Genomic DNA, 23,046 nt, shown 5'->3' on the forward strand with positions numbered 1-23,046 from the left:
TCTGGTTTTCTTATTAACATCATGTCATTGCAGCAAATAAACAGTAGAATCCAAAACCCTTCAGATCCAGAGACGATGATGTTGTAACACTCTGATCCTGATTCACTCTGTTTCCTCAGTTCTAAATATCCTCTCATGTTTTATAGATCTAAGACATCTGTTCAGGAGCAGCTGTTAGACCTGTTGGATGATTTGGGAGAGGAGGAGCTGAAACTTTTTCACTGGTACCTGCAGAATGTGCCTGTAGGTGATTTTCCAACCATGAAAAAAAGTCATCTGGAGAAAGCAAGCAGAAGGAGAACAGTGGATCTTATGGTGGCGACATATACTGACAATGTGATGGAGGTGGCCAGATTAATTTTAGAGATGACAAAGGAAGGTCAGTATAAAAAAAAAAAACACCTGGTCCAGTCTACAGACACAACTGTTTGAGTTATTTTACAAAATGTCTTTCAGAGCAGTTTCAGTTTGACTTTATTTTCTTAAACTTGTTTTTTCTCCACAGCTGATATTTGTGAACAAAAGAAAAACATTTTCAGGGTTTTTTTTTTATTTCCTGGAGTCAAGTCATTTAAGTTTTTACTTCTAAAATGGCAAAATGATTTAAAATGCAACTGAACAGGATATTGCTCAGCATCAGCAGCTTCAGCAACACATAGGTATTCAGTAGATTGTCTGAGGAGACATCTGAAAGATCAGCACAGAGTTACTTATTGTGAATTGCCAGATTAAATGTGTTGGTTATAGTGAACACTTTATCAACTTTATCACAAAAACCTCAGGCCCCTTCTCCATTTCCCTTTACTTGGTCCCCACAGGGCTTTACGTATCTGGGAATTAGAGTCACACCCACCTTTGACCAGATGTATAAAATTAATTTTAGCCCCCTATTTTAGCAGGTCAAATTAGATTTGGAGAGACTATAATCCTTACATCTATCTTGGCTCGGGCATATCGCTCTTCTGAAATACAGATGGTTCCGACGCTCTTCACAAACAAAACTATTCAAACTCTAAAAGGCTGGTTTAGCTCCTTTATTTGGGCAGGGAGGAAACCGTGTCTTAATAATAATAATAGATACTTTATTGATCCCCATGGGGAAATTACTTGTTCTTCTCTGCATTTGACCCATTCACTCAGTGAAGCAGTGGGCAGCCACTAAGCAGGCGCCCGGGGAGCAGTGTGTAGGGACGGTACCTTGCTCAGGGGTACCTCAGGGTAGCCATTAAGTGGATTTGAACCCCCGACCTTCCGATCATGGGGCGACCACTTTACCTACTGAGCTATCCCTATCCCTTAAAATATCCACATTATGTCTTTCATCCTCAAAGGGGGGCCTTGATTTCCCAGATATAAGGAAGTATCAGCTGAGCACCCATATGCATATAGCTGCCGATTGGGTACAACAGCCTGCTCCTGTGTGGTTGGATATTGGGAGCTCCAACTTCCCTTTTAAAAATATTGCTTTTTGTGGAAAAACTGAAGACCTTAAGGATGTTCTGTAGCAACCTACTCACACATGATCCCCCAGGGATCAATAAAGTATTCTGATTCTGATTCTGATTATCTACTGTTAGAGCTTAGCGAATGGTTCAAAAACTAGAAGGAAGGGCTCACTTAACATCTCTTTTCACTCCCTTTTCCAATTTTCCTCTCTTTCTGGACCACCGACCCCGGCTTTTGGAACTGGGCTGCCAATGGTTTTTCTACCTTTTCTGACTTAATGGACAGAAAAGGAATTACATATAGAGATGAGTGACGAAGTCTGGGAGAATGCTAAATCTCTAAGCGTCTGTAATAAAGTAAAGGCAATCCAAATTAACATTCTACACAGAGCTCACATATCACCTTGTCAACACCATAAATACAATTCAGACCTTTCTCTGCTGTACCCTAAATGTAAAATAGAGGAGGGCAACCTCACGCACTGATCTATGATCTTGCGGGAAAATACAACAATTTTGGTTTGTCATAAAGTGTGAACTGGATAAGATCTTCACCACTGACAATGAATGTAATCCATTGTGTATGCTACTTGAATAGAATAGAATAGAATTCAACTTTATTGTCATTGCACAGGTACAGGGCAACGAAATGCAGTTTGCATCCATCCAGAAGTGCTTTAGTGATATAGATATATTACAATATATATTAGCAATAATATAGATATGTGAGTATATTACAGAAATGGGTCTACTTTGTTATAATGTACACGGTATGAAGTATGTTGTGAATATTCTATAACTATAAGTATGTACAGGCTGTAGTGAGTACAAGCTATGTACAGGCTATGAACAGGATATAAATATGAAAAAACTATACAGAATATGAAATAAATAACTTTACAGAAATCTGAGATATACAGCTATACAGAAATGGGAACTATGCAAGTTGTAAACAGTTGTAGGATTAAAGATTATCGAATGTACAGAATGATTATTTACACAGAGCTATACAGTAGTGCAGTTAAGATAAGTGAGGGTGTAGATAGTTTCTACAGAGGCTATATAAAGTGCTAGTGGTTGTGAGTGGTGGTTCAGTCCATGTTATTATTGTGTGTTTGAGGGTACAGTTGTCCATTGTGGGGGTGTGTATGTTCAGTCCATGTTTTAACGTGGGTCAGATGTCAGGAGGCAGAGTTCAGGAGTCTGACAGCTGTGGGGAAGAAGCTGTTCCGGTACCTGGTGGTCTTAGTCCGGAGGCTCCTGTAGCGCCTCCCAGAGGGCAGGAGGGTGAAGAGTCCATGTGATGGGTGACTGGGGTCTTTGATGATTTTCCCAGCCCTTTTCAGACACCGCTTCCTGTAGATGTCTTTTATGGCAGGAAGTGGTGCTCCGGCGATGCGCTGGGCAGTTTTCACGACCCTCTGCAACGCCTTCCGGTCCGAGGCAGAGCAGTTCCCGTACCAGACTGTTATACAGTTGGTCAGGATGCTCTCGATGGTGCAGCGATAGAAGTTCACCAGGATGTCTGAGGACAGGTGGTTCTTCCTCAGAGTCCTCAAGAAGAAGAGGCGCTGGTGAGCCTTCTTGACCAGCTTGGAGCAGTTGGTCGTCCAGGTGAGATCCTCGGAGATGTGGACTCCCAGGAACTTGAAGCTGCTCACACGCTCCACAGCCGTCCCCTTAATGTGGATGGGTGGATGTGGGTCAGCATTCCTCCTGTAGTCCACGATGAGCTCCTTGGTCTTCTCGGTGTTAAGCAGCAGGTTGTTTGTGTCGCACCACTCAGCCAGACGATCCACCTCCTCCCTGTAGGCGGCCTCATCGTTGTCACTGATGAGGCCAATCACCGTGGTGTCATCTGCAAACTTAATGATGGTGTTGGAACCATCGGCAGGTCTGCAGTCGTGGGTGAAGAGGGAGTAGAGGAAAGGGCTCATCACACAGCCTTGTGGTACACCGGTGTTCATCGTGATGGTAGATGAGCAGTGGTTATCCAGCCGGACATGTTGGGGGCGGTTGGTCAGGAAGTCCAGTAACCATTTGCAGATGAGGGAACTGATGCCCAGGTCTGTCAGTTTCCTGATGAGTTGTGAGGGGTGGATTGTATTGAACGCTGAACTGAAGTCTATAAACAGCATTCTGGCGTAGGTGTTGTTGCTGTCCAGGTGTGAGAGGACAGAGTGCAGTGCGATGGAGACTGCATCCTCTGTGCTCCTGTTCTGGCGGTATGCGAATTGGTGGGGGTCCAGGGTGGGGGGGAGACAGGATTTGAAGTGTGCTAGGACCAGCTGCTCTAAGCACTTAGTGATGATGGGGGTGAGGGCTACTGGGCGGTAGTCATTGAGGAAAGATGGGTTGGAGTTTTTGGGTATCGGGACGGTGGAGGTGGATTTGAAGCAGGCCGGTACCACAGCGTGGGCCAAGGACAGGTTGAATATGTCTGTGAGCACTCCTGCAAGCTCCCCAGAACACGCTCTGAGAACACGCCCGGGGATGCCATCAGGGCCTGCAGCCTTGTGGACATTGATCCTGCTCAGCACTGCTCCTACATCGGTGGGGGAGAGAGTCAGAGGTTGGTGGTCTGGCGTCATGTCTGCATTGGTTGTGGTTGTGGGGTTCCCTCGCTCAAAACGAGCATAAAAGTTGTTGAGCTCGTTGAGGAAGGAGACATCAGAGGATGCGGGGGAGGGTTTGGTGGTCCTGTAGTCTGTGATGGTCTGGAGTCCTTGCCACATGCGTCGGGGGTTGGAGTTGGAGAAGTGTTCTTCTACCTTCTTTTTGTAATGGTGTTTGGCTTTTTTGATGCCCTTCTTTAGATTAGCCCTGGCTGTGCTGTAGGCGTGTGCATCTCCTGACCTAAAGGCGGTGTTGCGGGCCTTCAGGAGGAGACGAACATCCCGGTTCATCCAAGGCTTCTGGTTGGGGTACATGGTGATCCGTTTCTGGGTGGTGACACTGTCTGTGGTTTTGGAGATGTAATCCAGTACAGATGAGGCGTACTGGTCCAGGTCTGTGTGGGTGAACATATTCCAGTCTGTGTTTTTAAATCTGTCCTGGAGCGCTGCGTCTGTTCCCTCTGGCCACACTTTAATTGTCCTCACAGCAGGTTTCACACGTTGGATGAGTGGTGAATACCTAGGTGTGAGGAACAGGGAGAGATGGTCCGATTGTCCAATGTGGGGGAGGGGTGTGGCTTTACTTGGAGTGGCGAATGACAAAATCAGGGGGAAGTTTAGAAAGCAGCTCAACAGGCTGTTAAAGTTCTTTGCAAGGAAATGTGTCCTTTTGAACTGGATCAAGGACACGGCCCCATCTAAGACTCAATGGCACTGGATAGTACTGGAACATGTGTCACTAGATTTCCTAACATGTAAGTTACATACTAGGGGAAAGAAGTTTCATAAAATATGGATACCATTTATGGCATATGCCGGTTTGCTGAAAAGGCTGCTGCTATTTTACATATGAGTATAGCTAACTGTATCTCATAATCAAAGTGTCTGGATCTTTATTTATTTGTATTCTTGAGCCAGGTTGTCTGTTTTGTGTGTTCTGTTGGTTTTGTTTTGTTTAATGGCGGTGTTATTGTAAAAGTTTAAAACTCAATAAATACATGGAAGAAAAACAAATATGTGAGAGCAGCACAGTGATGCTGACTGCACTCCTCTCTCCTCATGACTCTGCCTCTCCTTCTCTAAATTCATCTCAGGTGTGAGGGACTAAGACACTATGTGAGGAAGTGAGGAGAGGAACTGAGGATGCACAATCTGAGATATAAAACAGGGGTGTGTTACCCCAGCTTTCAGTACTTGCAGCACATACACTACCTTTAGTAAACTGTGAAATAATGAATCATCAGTTACCTGAATGTGTGGGCAGCAGCAACAAACAGGACCTCAGTAACCTGTACATGACATCTGACCAAGTAACACATCTGACTGACCTTTGCTGCCCAGTAACTTATACTACCTCAATATTTTTTCATATACATATGTGGTGGGGCGTGGTCTGCGGTGCCGTGCGGACGCACCTGCACGGCATCCGCAATCACGCCCGCCGTGTTAAAACACGGGGACTCAGGGGTTGGTGTGGTTGTGGTGTGACGTGAATTAAATACAGATGGCTCTGAACGGTGCTCCGTGGTCCCGCCGTGCCTTATTCACGCCACAACATACATAAAATTACAAAGTAAATATCACAGAGCACTTTTAATCTGGGGAAAAGAGACTAACTGTAAAAAACAACAACTGTCACGGTTGTTAAAGAGTGGACTCAGGCGCGGAGCTCAGAAATAATGACAGTGCATTTATTTACAGTGCAGCAAGGTGACAACAGTTAAACTGTGCAACAATGGTGATAGTGCGTCCCTCCTTCCGTGTAAGCCCGTGCGTGGTAGTGAGTGCCCGTCTCTCCTCCAAGTGCTTCCTTAGTGTCCGTAAGTCCTCCGTCAATCCCTGGGTGAACGAACACACACACACACACACACACACACACACACACACACACACACACACACACACACACACACACGACAGCAGAATGAGTACGAAGATCAGACAGCACTTCAATAACGTTAGCGACTCAAAAACACTACCAGGCTTAGTGCAATACTCCAGCGCTGTCTGTCGCTCAGCCACACCATTAAGTAGCCCTGCTGAAGATGCTAGTTGATTGGCAGCAGCTGGTGGATTGACTGCAGGTGCGGCAGCTCCGGGCGACAGCACTTCCGGGTCGGAGGTAGCCTGTTGCTAGGTTACCTCCTAACACATCACAGCGGAGCCGGAGGGGAAGACAGGGCGATAGGAGAGACACATACACACGCACACAGATATACACACACACTGGCAGGTCGACCGGTCAGGGCGCCGTCAGATCCTGACAACAACAACAAAATAAACCAAAACATATACCTCACATTATGTGATATCTCATGTTTGTTTTTTGGCTGCAGCCTTTTTCCTTCTTAATGATATGTTAAAGTTTGTACACTCCCATTTAGTGTCTGCACTAAACTCACGTCTTTATATTTGCTGCATATATACATAAAATTTAACTGAATGAGGTAAAGTCCTTCACCTTAACCATCAAATTGGTTCACATACTTCAAACCTACACTCAGTGTATGACTCGCTACCTTCGTGGCTTGTGGACAAGCAGTTACAATGATTTGATAATTATTAATTAAAATAATTCAAATGAGTTCATAACTGTAACTTAAAATGTGATAATGATCTGAGTGCATATTCAGATAGATTCATGTATAAATGCAGGTGAATTACTTTTTCCTTCACCTCTACAGGCAAAGATCTAATTGTCGGTTGTTGTTTCATTCAGACTCTCTTCAGGCCTGTCAGCTCAAACTCAAGTCAGACCTGAAGAAGAAGTTCCAGTGTGTGTTTGAGGGCATCGCTAAAGCAGGAAACCCGACCCTCCTGAATGAGATCTACACAGAGCTCTACATCACAGAGGGAGGGACTGCAGAGGTCAATGATGAACATGAGGTCAGACAGATTGAAACAGCATCCAGGAAACCAGACAGACCAGAAACAACAATCAGACAAGAAGACATCTTTAAACTCCCACCTGGAAGAGATAAACCAATCAGAACAGTGCTGACAATGGGAGTGGCTGGCATTGGGAAAACAGTCCTAACACAGAAGTTCACTCTGGACTGGGCTGAAGACAAAGCCAACCAGCACATCCAGTTCATGTTTCCATTCACTTTCAGAGAGCTGAATCTGCTGAAAGAGGAAAAGTTCAGCTTGGTGGGACTTGTTCATCACTTCTTTACTGAAACTAAAAAAGCAGGAATCTGCAGCTTTGAAGACTTCCAGGTTGTGTTCATCTTTGATGGTCTGGATGAGTGTCGACTTCCTCTGGACTTCCACAAAACTACAATCCTGACTGACCCTAGAGAGTCCACCTCAGTGGATGTGCTGCTGATAAACCTCATCAGGGGGAAACTGCTTCCCTCTGCTCGCCTCTGGATAACCACACGACCTGCAGCAGCCAATCAGATCCCTCCTGACTGTGTCGGCATGGTGACAGAGGTCAGAGGGTTCACTGACCCACAGAAGGAGGAGTACTTCAGGAAGAGATTCAGAGATGAGGAGCAGGCCAGCAGGATCATCTCCCACATCAAGACATCACGAAGGCTCCACATCATGTGCCACATCCCAGTCTTCTGCTGGATCACTGCTACAGTTCTGGAGGATGTGCTGGAAACCAGAGAGGGAGGACAGCTGCCCAAGACCCTGACTGAGATGTACATCCACTTCCTGGTGGTTCAGGCCAAAGTGAAGAAGGTCAAGTATGATGGAGGAGCTGAGACAGATCCACACTGGAATAAAAAGAACAGGAAGATGATGGAGTCTCTGGGAAAACTGGCCTTTGATCAGCTGCAGAAAGGAAAGCTGATCTTCTATGAATCAGACCTGACAGAGTGTGGCATCGATATCAGAGCAGCCTCAGTGTACTCAGGAGTGTTCACACAGATCTTTAAAGCTGATGAGTATGACATGTTCAACAACGTTGTTTACTGTTTCATCCATCTGAGCATTCAGGAGTTCTTTGCTGCTCTTCATGTCCATCTGACCTTCATCAACTCTGGAGTCAATCTGCTTAAGAAACAATCTCCTCTCTTTAAAATCTTCCAGAAAACACTTACTGTAAATGACTTCTACCAGAGTGCTGTGGACAAAGCCTTACAGAGTCCAAATGGACACCTGGACTTGTTCCTCCGCTTCCTCCTGGGTCTTTCACTGCAGACCAATCAGACTCTCCTACGAGGTCTGCTGACACAGACAGGAAGTAGCTCACAGACCAATCAGGAAACAGTTCGGTACATCAAGAAGAAGCTCGGTGACGATCTGTCTGCAGAGAAAAGCATCAATCTGTTCCACTGTCTGAATGAACTGGATGATCGTTCTCTAGTGGAGGAGATCCAACAGTCCCTGAGATCAGGACGTCTCTCCACAGATGAACTGTCTCCTGCTCAGTGGTCGGCTCTGGTCTTCATCTTACTGTTATCAGATCTTGCTGTGTTTGACCTGAAGAAATACTCCCATTCAGAGAAGGCATTTTTGAAGCTGCTGCCAGTGGTCAAAGCCTCCAAGAAAGTGCTGTAAGTGAATCTATGAACAAATATGTTTAATAATGATAGATGAAGAAAATAATATGTCTGCATTGTTATTCTTCCTCAGGCTGAGAGATTGTAAACTCTCAAAAAGAAGCTTTGAAGCTTTGTCTGAAATTCTCAGCTCCCCATCCAATCATCTGAGAGAGCTGGACCTGAGCTCGAACTACCTGCAGGATTCAGGATTGGATTTGCTGTGTGTTGGACTAAAGAGTCCTGACTGTAAACTTGAAACTCTCAGGTAAGGATACAGACTTTTTGACACTTTTTGACTCTTAAATCTGTAAGTTTATCTTGATGAGAATGTTCAAAATCAGCACAGTTTTCCTTTTAAGTTCCTGAGTTTATATTTTTAACTGTCAGGTCGTCTGGACAGATGTTTTTATTCTTTTTTATTACTTGTCCCTAAAGTCAGAACTAAACTCACATTTAGATAACTTCCTGTTACTTCCTGAAGACAGCAGAGTGTTTTCATGCTTTTAAAGTCAAACTCAACTTTCTGACCTGGCTTTCATTTATTATTTACTTTCATTTATTTATATACACTGCTCAAAAAAATAAAGGGAACACTATATAACTCCAAGTCAATCACACTTCAGTGAAATCAAACTGTCAATCAGTGTTGCTTTCTAAGTGGACAATCAATTTCACATGCTGTTGTGCAAATGGAATCGACAACAGGTTTCAGCTTCAGTTTTATTTGTCATATGCAAGTTAGCACAGGGTCAACATTGCAATGAAATGTATTTGACGAGCAGCAGACAGTCACTCAGCAGGATAATACGTAAAAGAAACAGTAAGAGCAAAATGTTTATAAAATATAGTAATGAACAGACTATATACATATATACATACATAGATAGATAGATATAGATATATACCCATGTATATACACTCAACAAAAATATAAACGCAACACCTTTGTTACTGCTCCCATTCCCCATGGGATGGACATAGAGACCTAAAATTCATTCCAGATACACAATATAACCATCCCTCCCAAACAGTGGTCACAAATCAGTCCAAATGTGTGGTAGTGGGCACATCTGCTATATTGAGATAATCTATCCCACCTCACAGGTGTGCCACATCAGGATGCTGATCTGACATCATGAGTAGTGCACAGGTGTACCTCAGACTGCCCACAACAAAAGGCCACCCTGGAATGTGCAGTTTTTTGCGCTATTGGGGGTCTGGGGACCCAGAACCGGTCAGTCTCTGGTGTGACCACCATTTGCCTCATGCAGTGCAACACATCGTCGCATGGAGTCTATCAGATTGTCAATTGTGGCCTCAATATAGCAGATGTGCCCACTACCACACATTTGGACTGATTTGTGACCACTGTTTGGGAGGGATGGTTATATTGTGTATCTGGAATGAATTTTAGGTCTCTACGTCCATCCCATGGGGAATGGGAGCAGTAACAAAGGTGTTGCGTTTATATTTTTGTTGAGTGTATATAAATATGGTTTTAGTGATGGTATCGTCTATGCATTTTCCAATATATCCAATGATGAGTCTGTGAGTTCATTGATGTTGCCATCAGCTACATCCACAAATATCTGCCAGTCAGTTGTCTCAAAGCAGTCCTGCAGGACCTCCTCAGCCTCACTGTCCCATTTGTAGATGACCCTGGAAACTGTTTTTTCCTGTTTGAGCCTTTGTCTGTATGCAGGCAGCAGCAGTAGGAACAATGGTCTGCCTTGCCAAAAGCTGGGCAGGGGAGGGGTTTGTAGCACTCTTTCAATCGTCCAGTGTTTGATCACCTCTTGTGGGGAAGGAGATGTGCTGATAGTATTTGGGGAGAACTTTCCTCATGTTGGCTCTGTTGAAGTCTCCCAGCACAATAAAGGCAGCTTCAGGATTTTGGTTTTGATGTCCAATAATGTCATACAGTTCATCTATAGCTATAGATTTATCAGCATGTGGGGGAATGTAAACAGCTGAAAGGAGAACTGAGCTGAACTCCCTCGGGAGGTAAAAAGGTCTGACTTTGGTCAGTAGCTTGAGGCTCTGAGAGCAGTAAGTTTTTAAAATACACACATCTCTAGCCCACAAAGAGTTAACAATAAAGCACACCCCTCCTCCCCTTTTCTTGCCTGAGTCCTTCGTTCGGTCTCCCCGGTAAACAGTGAATCCATCCGGCGTGAACTTATACAAGATGCAGCAAGATATTAAAAAAACGTTTGATTATAAAATCGACTATATTGGATTGATATCGATATGGGACATAAAAAGTGGCATCGTTCCATCTCTGCTTTGATTAGAGACACAGCTCTGTGTTTTCCAATTTGTCATCATTTTAAAAAGTTTACATTTCTTCAGGGTTGAACAGCAGAAATGAGACTTTCCTGTCAGAGGTCCTTTTTGAAAAAATGAGGTGAATCAACCATGAAAACCATGAATCAACATGTGAACGTGAGCCGATGCTGCTGAAGGGAAGCAAAGTTACAGAGGTTTGATTACAGACACAGCTGAGAGTTTGTAATCTGTCATCATTTTAAAAAGTTTCCATGGAACAGCAGAAATGAGGCTTTACTGTCAGAGGCCGACAGCACTGAACACAACAGCAGACTGGTGGCTAATAAACAGTGAATGATGCAGAAACAGATGTTTGAAGCTGTTCTTGGAGTACACTGAGAGAGAGAGAGCTGTGCAGGCAGGAACAGCCAAAGTCAGAGAGAATTCATGAGCATATTGACCAAACGTGAAGCAGAGTTTGGATCTTCTTTTGCTGCTGCTTCACTCAGTTTTGGTTGGAGACAGATGAAACCTGCAGCTTCAGGATCTGTGAGCTGTCCACTTTCAGCCCGACGGCGTGTCCGTGTACGTGCCGTCGAGTGAACGATCCACGCTCTGTGTTTCCATCTTTGTGTGTTTAGCTGCTCTCATTTACTGTTTTATCTGTTTGCTGCTTGTTGAAATAGTTTGTGAGCTTTAAGCTGAGATTCTGGCAAAATACATTTATATTAAACATCGATTCAGGATTGAATGAATCAACATCGTTTTATTCAAATTAAAACCATTTAAATGGGAACATGAATTTTTTACAGCCGCCTCTAATGCTGGGTAATGTCAGCTGGTCCATGTGCAGCTGGCTGTGAGGCTTAGGGAGCGTCTACAAAGTGCAACACTGAAAGAACATCATCCATAAATGTTGAGTAATAACTGGACTCTCATACAGCGAGACTCAAATGCCTTTAAACATCAGCTTATCCTGCTGATCCAAGTCCAACACTGAGTTTGTAAAAACATGTTTGTCAATCATTTTGTTGGTTTCTGAGGAAAATGATTCAATAACTTGCTGCTAATACACAACATTTCATCATATTTCCTCATAACCCTCTTTTGTCTGACCATTTGATCCCATTTGAATTTGCAATAAAGGATCCACAGAGTTTGGTGACAATGATGACAGTAGATGTTTGTGTGAGGGAAGCAAATGAGTGTGTGATGTTCTTTCAGTGTTGCCCTTTGTAGACGCTCCCTGAGCACTGGTCTCACAGCCAGCTGCACATAGAGACCAGTGTTGTTAGTCCAGGTCAGAAGATGACTTGTTGGAATGAAAATGAGCTTGTAGTTTGTCTGCTTTAATAATGTGACTGGAAAAAGGTGTTGGACTTCAAATATGTCCGTTTCTGTCACACTTCACCTTTAAAAGTGAAGCCATGTGGTTCCTGGAAGGAAAAACACGACTTTTTCAAGTCTTTGTCCTGTTTTTATGAGAAATGTACGACTTTAATGTGAAACATTCAGTTTTTTCTCTTGTTGTGTTTGTTTGAAGCTGCTTCCTGTTGGCTTCAGCTGTTTGGAGTTTCCATTTTCTAAACTTCTACATTCTGAACCTTCTTCAGCTCTGAACAGATGATGAAACACTGAATGATTTCAAGCACTTTGTCTAATAAACTTACATCTTTCATTCTTTATACAGATTGAAGGAGTGTGGTTTGTCAAAGATCAGCTGTTATTATCTGGCAGCAGCACTGAAGTCCAACCCCTCCCATCTGAGACAGCTGGACCTGAGCAACAACAAGCTGCAGGATCCAGATGTGAAGCAGCTGTCTGATCTTCAACAGAGTCCAGACTACAGACTGGAGACTCTGAGGTCAGTAGAGTGATGGAGTGAGTGGGTGGTGCTGTCAGCAGTATTGTACTAAACACAGTCAGTATGAAACAAAGATGCAGTGTTTCCTGTAAAGCTGCAGCTTCTCAGTGAAGCTGTGAGAGGAGAACGGTGACAGGCTTCAGGATTGGACACAAACACTTCCTGTTTCTCACCTTTATGGTCACCATAGTAACGGCTGACACGCTCTGATCAAACACTGTCAACAGCCAATCAGCTCTCTGAACAAAGCAGCACGCAGACCAATGACTGCATTCATTTCCAGGTTTAAAGCAGTGAAGAACACAGTCTGTAGGTGAGGAAGAACTTAGTGAGAGCAGATGTTTGGATGGAGTTCCTCCAGTTAACAGCTGGAACCATCCATCTGGATTGTTGGGCTTGTTGTTGGGGTTTCTACAGAGCTCAGAGTGGACACACCAAGGTTCTTCTAATGAATGAAAGTCCAAACTCAGACTAGGAGGGAAAAACATCTTCATCAACTTCAATAAAAATCCAAAGATTAGAGAAAGTGAAGCAACAATGAGTCCTAGTACAGTCCCAGCACTGACGTCCCTGCTGCTCTTTATACTGGATGTGCTGCATCACTGACTGACAGCTGATGAAGAGTCTCTGGAAACACTCGTTTATCTCCTCTGCTCTTCCTTCTTCTCTCTGCAGGTGGTGATGATGGTAAACAGGACGGTGTGTGTGCTGAGAGGAGCAGCTGTGTCCTGATGATCCAGAGAGGTTGAAGCAGCAGCAGCTTGTGTGTAGAGACGCTCTGACTGGGCCATGTTACTGGGAGGTGGAGAGGAGAGCTTCATCCAGCAGTGACTGACAGAGGAATGAAGTGCAGATGACTGTCAGTGCTGCAGAGTGAACTGCTCTGAGAACAGCTCCACTGTCAGACACAATGTAGAGTCCAGCATCAGCCCTGTGTGTCCCTCTGGATCTGACAGAGGATCATCAGTGTATCTGGACTGCTCTGCTGCTGCTCTGTCCTTCTACAGTCTCTGCACAGTCTCTGTCTCACTCTGGAAAGATTTTACAACTTGTGTATTACAGAACATTAATATGATATTCAAACATGTGATCTTCTCTTTATTTCTGAATCTTTACCAAATAAAGAAAAACCAAACAAACAAACAGAACCTGTCGTGTCCTTTTTCACCACATCTGTGAATCTTTTCTGTGTTTCCCTCTTTTCCTCCTTCCTGCAGCTCCATCTTCATCATTCTGTGTCCAGTATATGTGAACATGTCCAAAGCATCTGAGCCTCATGTTTGTGTGAGTTACGCCTGTCGTTGTGTTGTGGTGTATAAATCAGGGGCAGGAGACAGCGCTGGATCTCTGAGTTCTTTACGGCCAATTTCTGCAACATCTGCAACATCTGCAACATCTGCAATATCTAGAAATGCAAACCTGTGAGCTGTGTGTGTTGTGCATCTGCTCGGCCACCTCTCCTCCGGCCATGCTGGAAGCAGCTGTGTTTGACAGTTTTATCGACTCGACAATAATCGAACAAATTAATGTTCAAAAATATCAACTTAAGCACTTCAAAGTCAACAAAAAGCTTAAAACAATGAAATAATATTTCAGTGAAAAAACAACAGCTCATAAGAGCGATACACAAAATAATACAGAAACCAACAAACACAACTTATTAAGCAGGATCCATGTTTTTGTCACAAACACTGAATCAGCTGATTCACTCTTTATGTCTCTGAGTTTTGTGATTATAGTTCTGGTTTGTGTGTCTTCACTGTGTCCCACGTCTCCTTACTTTGGACTCTGTATTTCCTGTTTTACTTTGACAGTCCCGTGTTACTGTTTCCTGTCTCATGTGTGTAATTGGTCCCAGCTGTGTTTCCCTCCTGTCTCCCGTTCCCTGATTACTAAACTGCGTCCACGCCGCCGGCGCTCCTCTCCACAGCTGGATTCCAGGATTTCAGAGCATCCAGCTGTGGTGAGTGATGGAGACACTTTCTCTGCTCCCTCAGTAATCAGGACAGTTTACTGAACATCAGAGGACATAAAGGACTGTTTTTCACCTGCCCGTTCTGAAGCTGCACATTAAAGACTGCTGGCTTCAAGGACTGTAATCCCAGTGTCAGCCAGCCAATAACAGCCTGTGTTTTTCAGCTCTGTAGGAGTCAGAAATGAGAAAGACACAGACTGCTAACTCTCCCTGCAGGAAATAAGCTCCGCCTCTTCCTTTCCTGTGATTCTGACACGAGACACAATGAGTTTTCTGTTTATTGTGACTTAAAGCGAGCAGCAAAGCCACTAAACTGTGTGTTTCCAGCTGAAGCTGCTGTTTGTGTTGCTCCCACAACACTGTCTAAAACAGTCAGTGAGGGAAACTCAGTTTCTGCTTCCAAGCTCATTGTGAGAGGACACATTGTGTTCCTGCAAGTGCTGCTTTTGTGTGTCCCCCTTTTTACCAAGAGCCTCTGGAACATCCTTGGTTTGGTGTTCCTGGATTTCCACCAACCCCGTCGTGGTTATTGCTGTGCTCATTGGGTCCATCCTCTCGAGGTGACTAGTCGGAGCCCAAACGCCATGACACTTGACCCCAATTGCGTTCTTAGCAGTCTCTACGTCTGTCTCTGCTGCGAAGGATCCTCGTATCTCCGTGACCTCGTCTGGTGTCTGTTCCTTTCTCTGTAAGGCAGAAAACCAAAACACCTCTCTGCCTAGCCTTGATAATCTAATGTTGTTATTCATTGTTCCCCTAGTGGTTTTGTTCTAACAAGATACTTTTCATGTTTGTACAATATACTATCTTGTCAGAACAATAAACACGTTATAACGTGATAGACTTCTATTTTTCTTTTGCCTGGGTGGCAGCTCTACGCTTTCGTAGAAGCCAGCTCGCATCGTTCACTTCAAAGATCTGGCTCTAAGAGCTGTTTCGTTCGCGACCGACCCATCACTACTGTCATGGTCCTGGGCCATGTGGGCCCAGTATTCTTAGTTTTCATGCATTTTTGTATTTTGTTCCTTATTTAGGCCATGTTTTCTGAGTTGCCCTGTTGTGTTGTTCCCTAAGTGTTTTCCCTTCATGGCTCTTCCCCCCTGTGTGCCCTCTATGTATTGATGAGCCCTCGTCTCCCTTTGTGGTTGTTTCATGTTTCCCCAGCCCGTTATGTCGGTGTTTTCCCCGTGCTCTCTCTCCTCCTGTCGGAACCTCTGCCTCTACATGTCATGTTCAGTTCACCCCGCCCTGTCTCGTTATGGTTATCTGTGTCACCTGTGTTCCCCGTGTGTTCCCACTTTCCTCGTTAACCCTCTGTGTATTTCTGTCTGCGTCTTCCTCTGTTCGGCGTCGCGTTCTCCCTCATGTTGTGTGGATCTCCCTGTGTCTCTCTGCGTATGTTAGTTTACTTTTCCCAGTTTAGTTTTGTATTTCCTATGTTCTGCCATTCCAGCATTAAAGCTGTGATTTTGAGTTCATCCCCGTGTCTGTGAGTTTTGCTATTGGGTCCTTCTCCTGCCTGCCACACAACGTATCATGACAGAAGAACGCGACCACAACATGGACCCAGCAGTTCACAACCCCTCCGCGGACCGACAGTACGACGCGACCATGCCGGACCCAGCGACACAAAGACTGGAGATTGTCCGGACAGTGGAGTCGCTATGCGACAAGTGGCTGCACTGTTCCAGTGAGGAGGAACGGGAGGAGTTCGCCCGCCAGGTAGGGGTGTGCGTGTCTGTGTTCCCCTGGTTATGGGAGACGCTGCACCCCCTCGTCAGCGACCTTCTCGTCTCCGCTCTCCGACTCCGTCCGCAGCAGCAGCGGCCCGGTGGGCGTGCACCTTCACCAGAGCCGTGCCATCGCGCCGTTGCCCCGCCGCCTCATGAGCCAGTGGCGGTCAGAGTCGGAACGGTGAGGCTCACCACGGACACACCATTGGCTCACACTTCATCAGCTTCCGCATCTTCGCCACCGCCTGCCTGCACGGAGATGCCCGAGGCTGTTGACTTCGGTGAGGAGGAGCGGCAGCAGGTGTTGCGGGCTTATCGGGAGGACGAGCTCCGGTGGAAGCCCTGGCTCATCTCGGAGCAGGACCTCTCACCTGCTGCACAGCCTACCAGCCGCTCGCCGTCTCCAATCCACTTAGACTTTACTTCGCCTGCCTCATTTCTGGCAAGGATGTGGGCGGACGACCGGGAGATCGCCGCTACATCACCCCCTGCATTTGTGCCATCAGCGCCCATCGCGCCAGCTACCAGAAGGGGGCGGCGCCGGCGGCGCCGTGGCACCGCATTAACTCCGGAAATCATGGAGCCCGGTCTCTGTGAGCAGCAGCAAGCAGCTTGCACCCACGTAGAGGAGGAGCTCCGGAGAAAGCCGTGGCCTACCCCCGATTGTCAGCACATCTTTCGGGGAACACGCCTGGCTCTCGGGGGCCCTCGGAGCCGCCAGGGTCTGCAGCCCTTCACAGCTCAGTTAGCTCCCTCGCAGCCACCCTCAGTTCAGTTAGCTCCCTCGCTGCCACCCTCAGTTCAGTTAGCTCCCTCGCAGCCACCCTCAGTTCAGTCAGCTCCCTCGCTGCCACCCTCAGTTCAGTCAGCTACCCTCCTGGAAGCCCCCGCTGCCTGGTATTCTCAGCATCGACATCTTTTCCCGTCAAGGTTTATCGCTAAATCATTCGATCCTCCCTTAAGAGAGAGACTGCGTCCTCGCTGCCTTCACCCCAGTACACCAGTGTCACCTGGGTCTCCAGTAGCTCAGCTCCCAGTGTCACCTACCCCACAGCCACTTTTAGCTCAGTTTCCAGAGCCACCTGTTTCAGTTCAGGCCCCAGTAGCTCCAGTGCCGCCTGTAGCGCAGGCCCCAGTAGCTCCAGTGCCGCCTGTAGCGCAGGCCCCAGTAGCTCCAGTGCCGCCTGTAGCGCAGGCCCCAGTAGCTCCAGTGCCGCCTGTAGCGCAGGCCCCGATAGCAGTACGGTCCGCTGGTCAGCTTAACATTCAGCCAGGGGTCTCTAATCTCTCTGGCTCTGCATCAGCTCCTGCTGGGAGCTCGGATGAGCTCATCCAAGACTCCGCGGCTCCCACGCCGCCTTCTACCTCGTCAGCTGGAGGGTCCGAGGGGCCCGTTCAGCCTCCTGTCTCCGCTGGAGGGTCCGAGGGGCCCGTTCAGCCTCCTGTCTCCGCTGGAGGGTCCGAGGGGCCCGTTCAGCAACCTTCCTCGTCAGCTGGGGGTTCGGGAGAACCGCACCAGCCTCATGCCACGTCAGCTGGAGGGTCCGAGGGGCCCGTTCAGCCTCCTGTCTCCGCTGGAGGGTCCGAGGGGCCCGTTCAGCCTCCTGTCTCCGCTGGAGGGTCCGAGGGGCCCGTTCAGCCTCCTGTCTCCGCTGGAGGGTCCGAGGGGCCCGTTCAGCAACCTTCCTCGTCAGCTGGGGGTTCGGGAGAACCTCACCAGCCTCATGCCACGTCAGCTGGAGGGTCCGAGGGGCCCGTTCAGCCTCCTGTCTCAGCTGGAGGGCCCGAGGAGCCCGTCCAGCACCATGCCACACCAGCTGGAGGGCCCGAGGAGCCCATCCAGCCACCTTCTGCTACGCCTGGTCCAGCCTGTGCTTCGTCAGCTGCAGCCTCAGAGCCTTCGTCAGCTGCAGCCTCAGAGCCTTCGTCAGCTGCAGCCTCAGAGCCTTCGTCCGCTGCAGCCTCAGAGCCTTCGTCCGCTGCAGCCTCAGAGCCTTCGTCCGCTGCAGCCTCAGAGCCTTCGTCCGCGCCTGGTCCAGCCTCAGAGCCTTCAGCCTCGCCTGGTCCAGCCTCAGAGCCTCCAGCCTCGCCTGGTCCAGCCTCAGAGCCTTCAGCCTCGCCTGGTCCAGCCTCAGAGCCTTCAGCCTCGCCTGGTCCAGCCTCAGAGCCTTCAGCCTCGCCTGGTCCAGCCTCCGAGCCTTCGTCTGCTGCAGCCTCCGAGCCTTCGTCTGCTGCAGCCTCCGAGCCTTCGTCTGCTGCAGCCTCCGAGCCTTCGTCTGCTGCAGCCTCCGAGCCTTCGTCTGCTGCAGCCTCCGAGCCTTCGTCCTCGTCTGGCCCGGCCTCAGAGCCTTCGTCCTCGTCTGGCCCGGCCTCAGAGCCTTCAGCCTGTGCTTCGTCTGGCCCGGCCTCAGCGTCTTCAGCCTGTGCTTCGTCTGGCCCGGCCTCAGCGTCTTCAGCCTGTGCTTCGTCTGGCCCGGCCTCAGCGTCTTCAGCCTGTGCTTCGTCTGGCCCGGCCTCAGCGTCTTCAGCCTGTGCTTCGTCTGGTCCGGCCTCAGCGTCTTCAGCCTGTGCTTCGTCTGGTCCTGTGCCCACCGGGCCATGGCCAGCACGCCTGACACTGGAGAGCCGCCGCTGCCTTTCGCGCGGCCGGCCCCCTGAACTGCTCCGTCGTCTCCTCCGCCGCCGCCGCTGCCTTCCGCGCGGCCGGCCCCCTGAACTGCTCCGTCGTCTCCTCCGCCGCCGCCGCTGCCTTCCGCGCGGCCGGCCCCCTGAACTGCTCCGTCGTCTCCTTCGCCGCCGCCGCTGGCTTCCGCGCGGCTGGCCTCCGGACCAGCTCTGCCACCCGCCTGGTCGGCCCCCCGACCGTGTGACCCGTGGACTCTGGTGCCTGTGGGCTCTGGGTCGGCCCCCTGAACTTTGTTTTGACTATGGTCATGTGCTCCCGTGTTTTCTGTTGTTTATTTTGTTTCCCGTTCTGGTCCCTCCGTCCTGGTCCCCCGCCTCCCGCCCTGGGTGGGTTGTTTTCTGTTTTTGTTTTGGTTTCTCGGGTTTGGGCTGTCGGGAGCCAGCCCTTTAGGGGGGGGTGGTGTCATGGTCCTGGGCCATGTGGGCCCAGTATTCTTAGTTTTCATGCATTTTTGTATTTTGTTCCTTATTTAGGCCATGTTTTCTGAGTTGCCCTGTTGTGTTGTTCCCTAAGTGTTTTCCCTTCATGGCTCTTCCCCCCTGTGTGCCCTCTATGTATTGATGAGCCCTCGTCTCCCTTTGTGGTTGTTTCATGTTTCCCCAGCCCGTTATGTCGGTGTTTTCCCCGTGCTCTCTCTCCTCCTGTCGGAACCTCTGCCTCTACATGTCATGTTCAGTTCACCCCGCCCTGTCTCGTTATGGTTATCTGTGTCACCTGTGTTCCCCGTGTGTTCCCACTTTCCTCGTTAACCCTCTGTGTATTTCTGTCTGCGTCTTCCTCTGTTCGGCGTCGCGTTCTCCCTCATGTTGTGTGGATCTCCCTGTGTCTCTCTGCGTATGTTAGTTTACTTTTCCCAGTTTAGTTTTGTATTTCCTATGTTCTGCCATTCCAGCATTAAAGCTGTGATTTTGAGTTCATCCCCGTGTCTGTGAGTTTTGCTATTGGGTCCTTCTCCTGCCTGCCACACAACGTATCATGACAACTACTCTGTACCACTGGTCCTCATCAGGCTGTGGGAAGCACAGTAAACAATTCAGTCGAGGCCTTGCACCATAAACAAACATCACACAGAGACATTGTTTTCATAACCAGAGAATTTTAGACCTTGTTGCTTAAATCTACATAAATGCCCTCTGGGTGACATAAAACGCGTTTAACCAATAAGTAATCGATGGCTTCTTGTAACAGATTCTGTATTTGAATGTTTGTGTGCAGCATTTTGCATATCAGCATAAGCATTTGTCCATGAGTTTAACATGGGTCAGATGTCAGGAGGCAGAGTTCAGGAGTCTGACAGCTGTGGGGAAGAAGCTGTTCCGGTACCTGGTGGTCTTAGTCCGGAGGCTCCTGTAGCGCCTCCCAAAGGGCAGGAGGGTGAAGAGTCCATGTGCTGGTTGACTGGGGTCTTTGATGATTTTCCCAGCCCTTTTCAGACACCGCTTCCTGTAGATGTCTTTTATGGCAGGAAGTGGTGCTCCGGCGATGCGCTGGGCAGTTTTCACAACCCTCTGCAACGCCTTCCGGTCCGAGGCAGAGCAGTTCCCGTACCAGACTGTTATACAGTTGGTCAGGATGCTCTCGATGGTGCAGCGATAGAAGTTCACCAGGATGTCTGAGGACAGGTGGTTCTTCCTCAGAGGCCTCAAGAAGAAGAGGCGCTGGTGAGCCTTCTTGACCAGCTTGGAGCAGTTGGTCGTCCAGGTGAGATCCTCGGAGATGTGGACTCCCAGGAACTTGAAGCTGCTCACACGCTCCACAGCCGTCCCCTTAATGTGGATGGGTGGATGTGGGTCAGCATTCCTCCTGTAGTCCACGATGAGCTCCTTGGTCTTCTCGGTGTTAAGCAGCAGGTTGTTTCTGTCCCACCACTCAGCCAGACGATCCACCTCCTCCCTGTAGGCGGCCTCATCGTTGTCACTGATGAGGCCAATCACCGTGGTGTCATCTGCAAACTTAATGATGGTGTTGGAACCATCAGCAGGTCTGCAGTCGTGGGTGAAGAGGGAGTAGAGGAAAGGGCTCATCACACAGCCTTGTGGTACACCGGTGTTCATCGTGATGGTAGATGAGCAGTGGTTATCCAGCCGGACATGTTGGGGGCGGTTGGTCAGGAAGTCCAGTAACCATTTGCAGATGAGGGAACTGATGCCCAGGTCTGTCAGTTTCCTGATGAGTTGTGAGGGGTGGATTGTATTGAACGCTGAACTGAAGTCTATAAACAGCATTCTGGTGTAGGTGTTGTTGTTGTCCAGGTGTGAGAGGACAGAGTGCAGTGCGATGGAGACTGCATCCTCTGTGCTCCTGTTCTGGCGGTATGCGAATTGGTGGGGGTCCAGGGTGGGGGGGAGACAGGATTTGAAGTGTGCTAGGACCAGCTGCTCTAAGCACTTTGTGATGACGTGGCTCTGGAGGTCTTTTAGAAACCACACAGCTGGCTTTTGTTTATTTACTGAAGCCTCCACATCTTCATGAAACGTGTTTCAGACGTTCATCGATGAACCACAGCGACTTTAGGAAACATTTAGTTTGTATAACAAACACTGTGGACGGACTCCAGTTTATCCTCTTTGTTGTTGCCATGTTGGTGTTTTGAGCCATACAGGATCATATTCAGGAGCATCTGGAGACATTTATGGGTCTGATGCTTTATCTCTGTATGTGTCGGCCATTTGGTCTGACTGAGCAAAGAAAGGAATCAAATACAGTGTTGTAGGGATGATTGCTCTGTAAAATGTTTGCATACCCAACCAGCAGTTTGGTAACAGCATGGATATAATCCATTGTTTCAGTATTGTTTGGTTTTAATTCACATGTGCTCACCTTGAGCACCTGGACCTGTATTTTATTGGTTTTGTGCCATTTATGGTCAGAAGCTTTAGCGCGTTACTAACAGCGTTACTTTTTTCAGTAACTAGTAATCTAACTAATTACTAATTCTATCGTTACATCGTTACTGTTACTATGTGGTGCAGGCTGTGGTGGCAGATTTTTTTTCCCAAGTATTAATCATATATTTGAATCATATCGCCTTAGTAACAGGTGATAGTTGTGTGCATGTGCACTACAAATGGGCCTTATGCTATGTCACACACACGGACACAGTGGAGCCATTGTTAGTTCATGGGAGACGTTAAACAGTTAGTGAGACTCCTTCTGTTTATCAGGGATGTAAATCCTTAGGTGACGGCCAGGCAGAAAACAAGGTCATAATTCTCTCTGTGAGGGAGGAGGTTCAGAATCAGAATCAGAATCAGAATACTTTATTAATCCCTGGGGGAAATTATTTTTTGTTACAGTACTCCATTTTAAACCAACATTAAGACAAGACAGACAATACGCTAACTAAGAATAGTACAATATATACATATATATACATACATACATACATACGTCACTCATAAATAAATAGTTGGAAAAGAAACATGTGTAGTTGTAGCAGCAAACAGTGTGTTAAGTGGATGCGTTGTACAGGGAGATGGCCACAGGCAGGAAAGATTTCCTGTGTCGTTCAGTGGTGCATCATGGGTAATCTCAGTCTCTCACTGAACGAGCTCCTGTGACTGACCAGCATGTCATGGAGTGGGTGGGAGGTGTTATCCAACATAGTCTTTATCTTGGACAGCATCCGCCTCTCCGACACCACCTTGAGTGTGTCAAGCTCCATCCCCACAACATTACTGGCCTTACGGATTAGTTTATTAAGTCTGTTGGCATCTGCGACCCTCAGCCTGCTCCCCCAGGTTTTAAGGATGGGGCTGATGGTGTCGCCCCCTGTGAGAGGGGCCAACATGGAAGAGTTTGTGGAAGGTTCTTTGTCTGTGTCTCTGTATATAAACATGTGAGGGCGGCGGCCACAATTCAGAGATGGCCCTAGTGTTCTGGCTGGGATGCTTCTCTCCACATTGCAATGTGTTTATTAAACCCACTTCAAATCACGCTCAGTGGGTGTGTTGCAGGTTATTGT

The 23,046-nt window shown here is 47.7% G+C and overlaps 2 protein-coding genes across 3 annotated transcripts in view; one reads left to right on the top strand and one right to left on the bottom strand.

The window, feature by feature from the left end:
- LOC309714354 (uncharacterized protein) overlaps positions 1-13,836 on the top strand; it is an 84,228-nt gene extending 70,392 nt beyond the window's left edge. For both annotated transcript variants that reach the window (XM_082546710.1, XM_082546711.1), the window contains 5 exons: positions 147-379; positions 6,780-8,568; positions 8,648-8,821; positions 12,515-12,688; positions 13,364-13,836. In XM_082546710.1, coding sequence (XP_082402836.1) covers positions 147-379; positions 6,780-8,568; positions 8,648-8,821; positions 12,515-12,688; positions 13,364-13,370 — 2,377 coding nt within the window. In that variant the 3' untranslated portion in view covers positions 13,371-13,836. The remainder of the gene's footprint in view (positions 1-146; positions 380-6,779; positions 8,569-8,647; positions 8,822-12,514; positions 12,689-13,363) is intronic.
- A 4,279-nt stretch (positions 13,837-18,115) lies between these two features.
- On the bottom strand, positions 18,116-19,018 carry LOC309714399 (uncharacterized protein). Its single transcript, XM_082546844.1, has 2 exons — positions 18,211-19,018; positions 18,116-18,171 (listed from the first exon to the last, which is right to left on the bottom strand). Exon 1 carries the CDS (start codon positions 18,994-18,996, stop codon positions 18,250-18,252), a length of 747 nt encoding a protein of 248 aa, XP_082402970.1. The 5' UTR covers positions 18,997-19,018; the 3' UTR covers positions 18,116-18,171; positions 18,211-18,249.
- Between the last annotated feature and the right edge of the window lie 4,028 nt (positions 19,019-23,046).

The sequence above is a fragment of the Aulonocara stuartgranti genome (genome assembly GCF_965226115.1).
Source record: "Aulonocara stuartgranti genome assembly, chromosome: 9".
In the NCBI taxonomy this organism is placed as follows: domain Eukaryota; kingdom Metazoa; phylum Chordata; class Actinopteri; order Cichliformes; family Cichlidae; genus Aulonocara; species Aulonocara stuartgranti.

What these genes read in the sequence shown, in the direction of transcription:
- LOC309714399 (XM_082546844.1), bottom strand. Translation starts at nt 18,996, where the DNA reads ATGGCCCGGTGGGCACAGGACCAGACGAAGCACAGGCTGAAGACGCTG.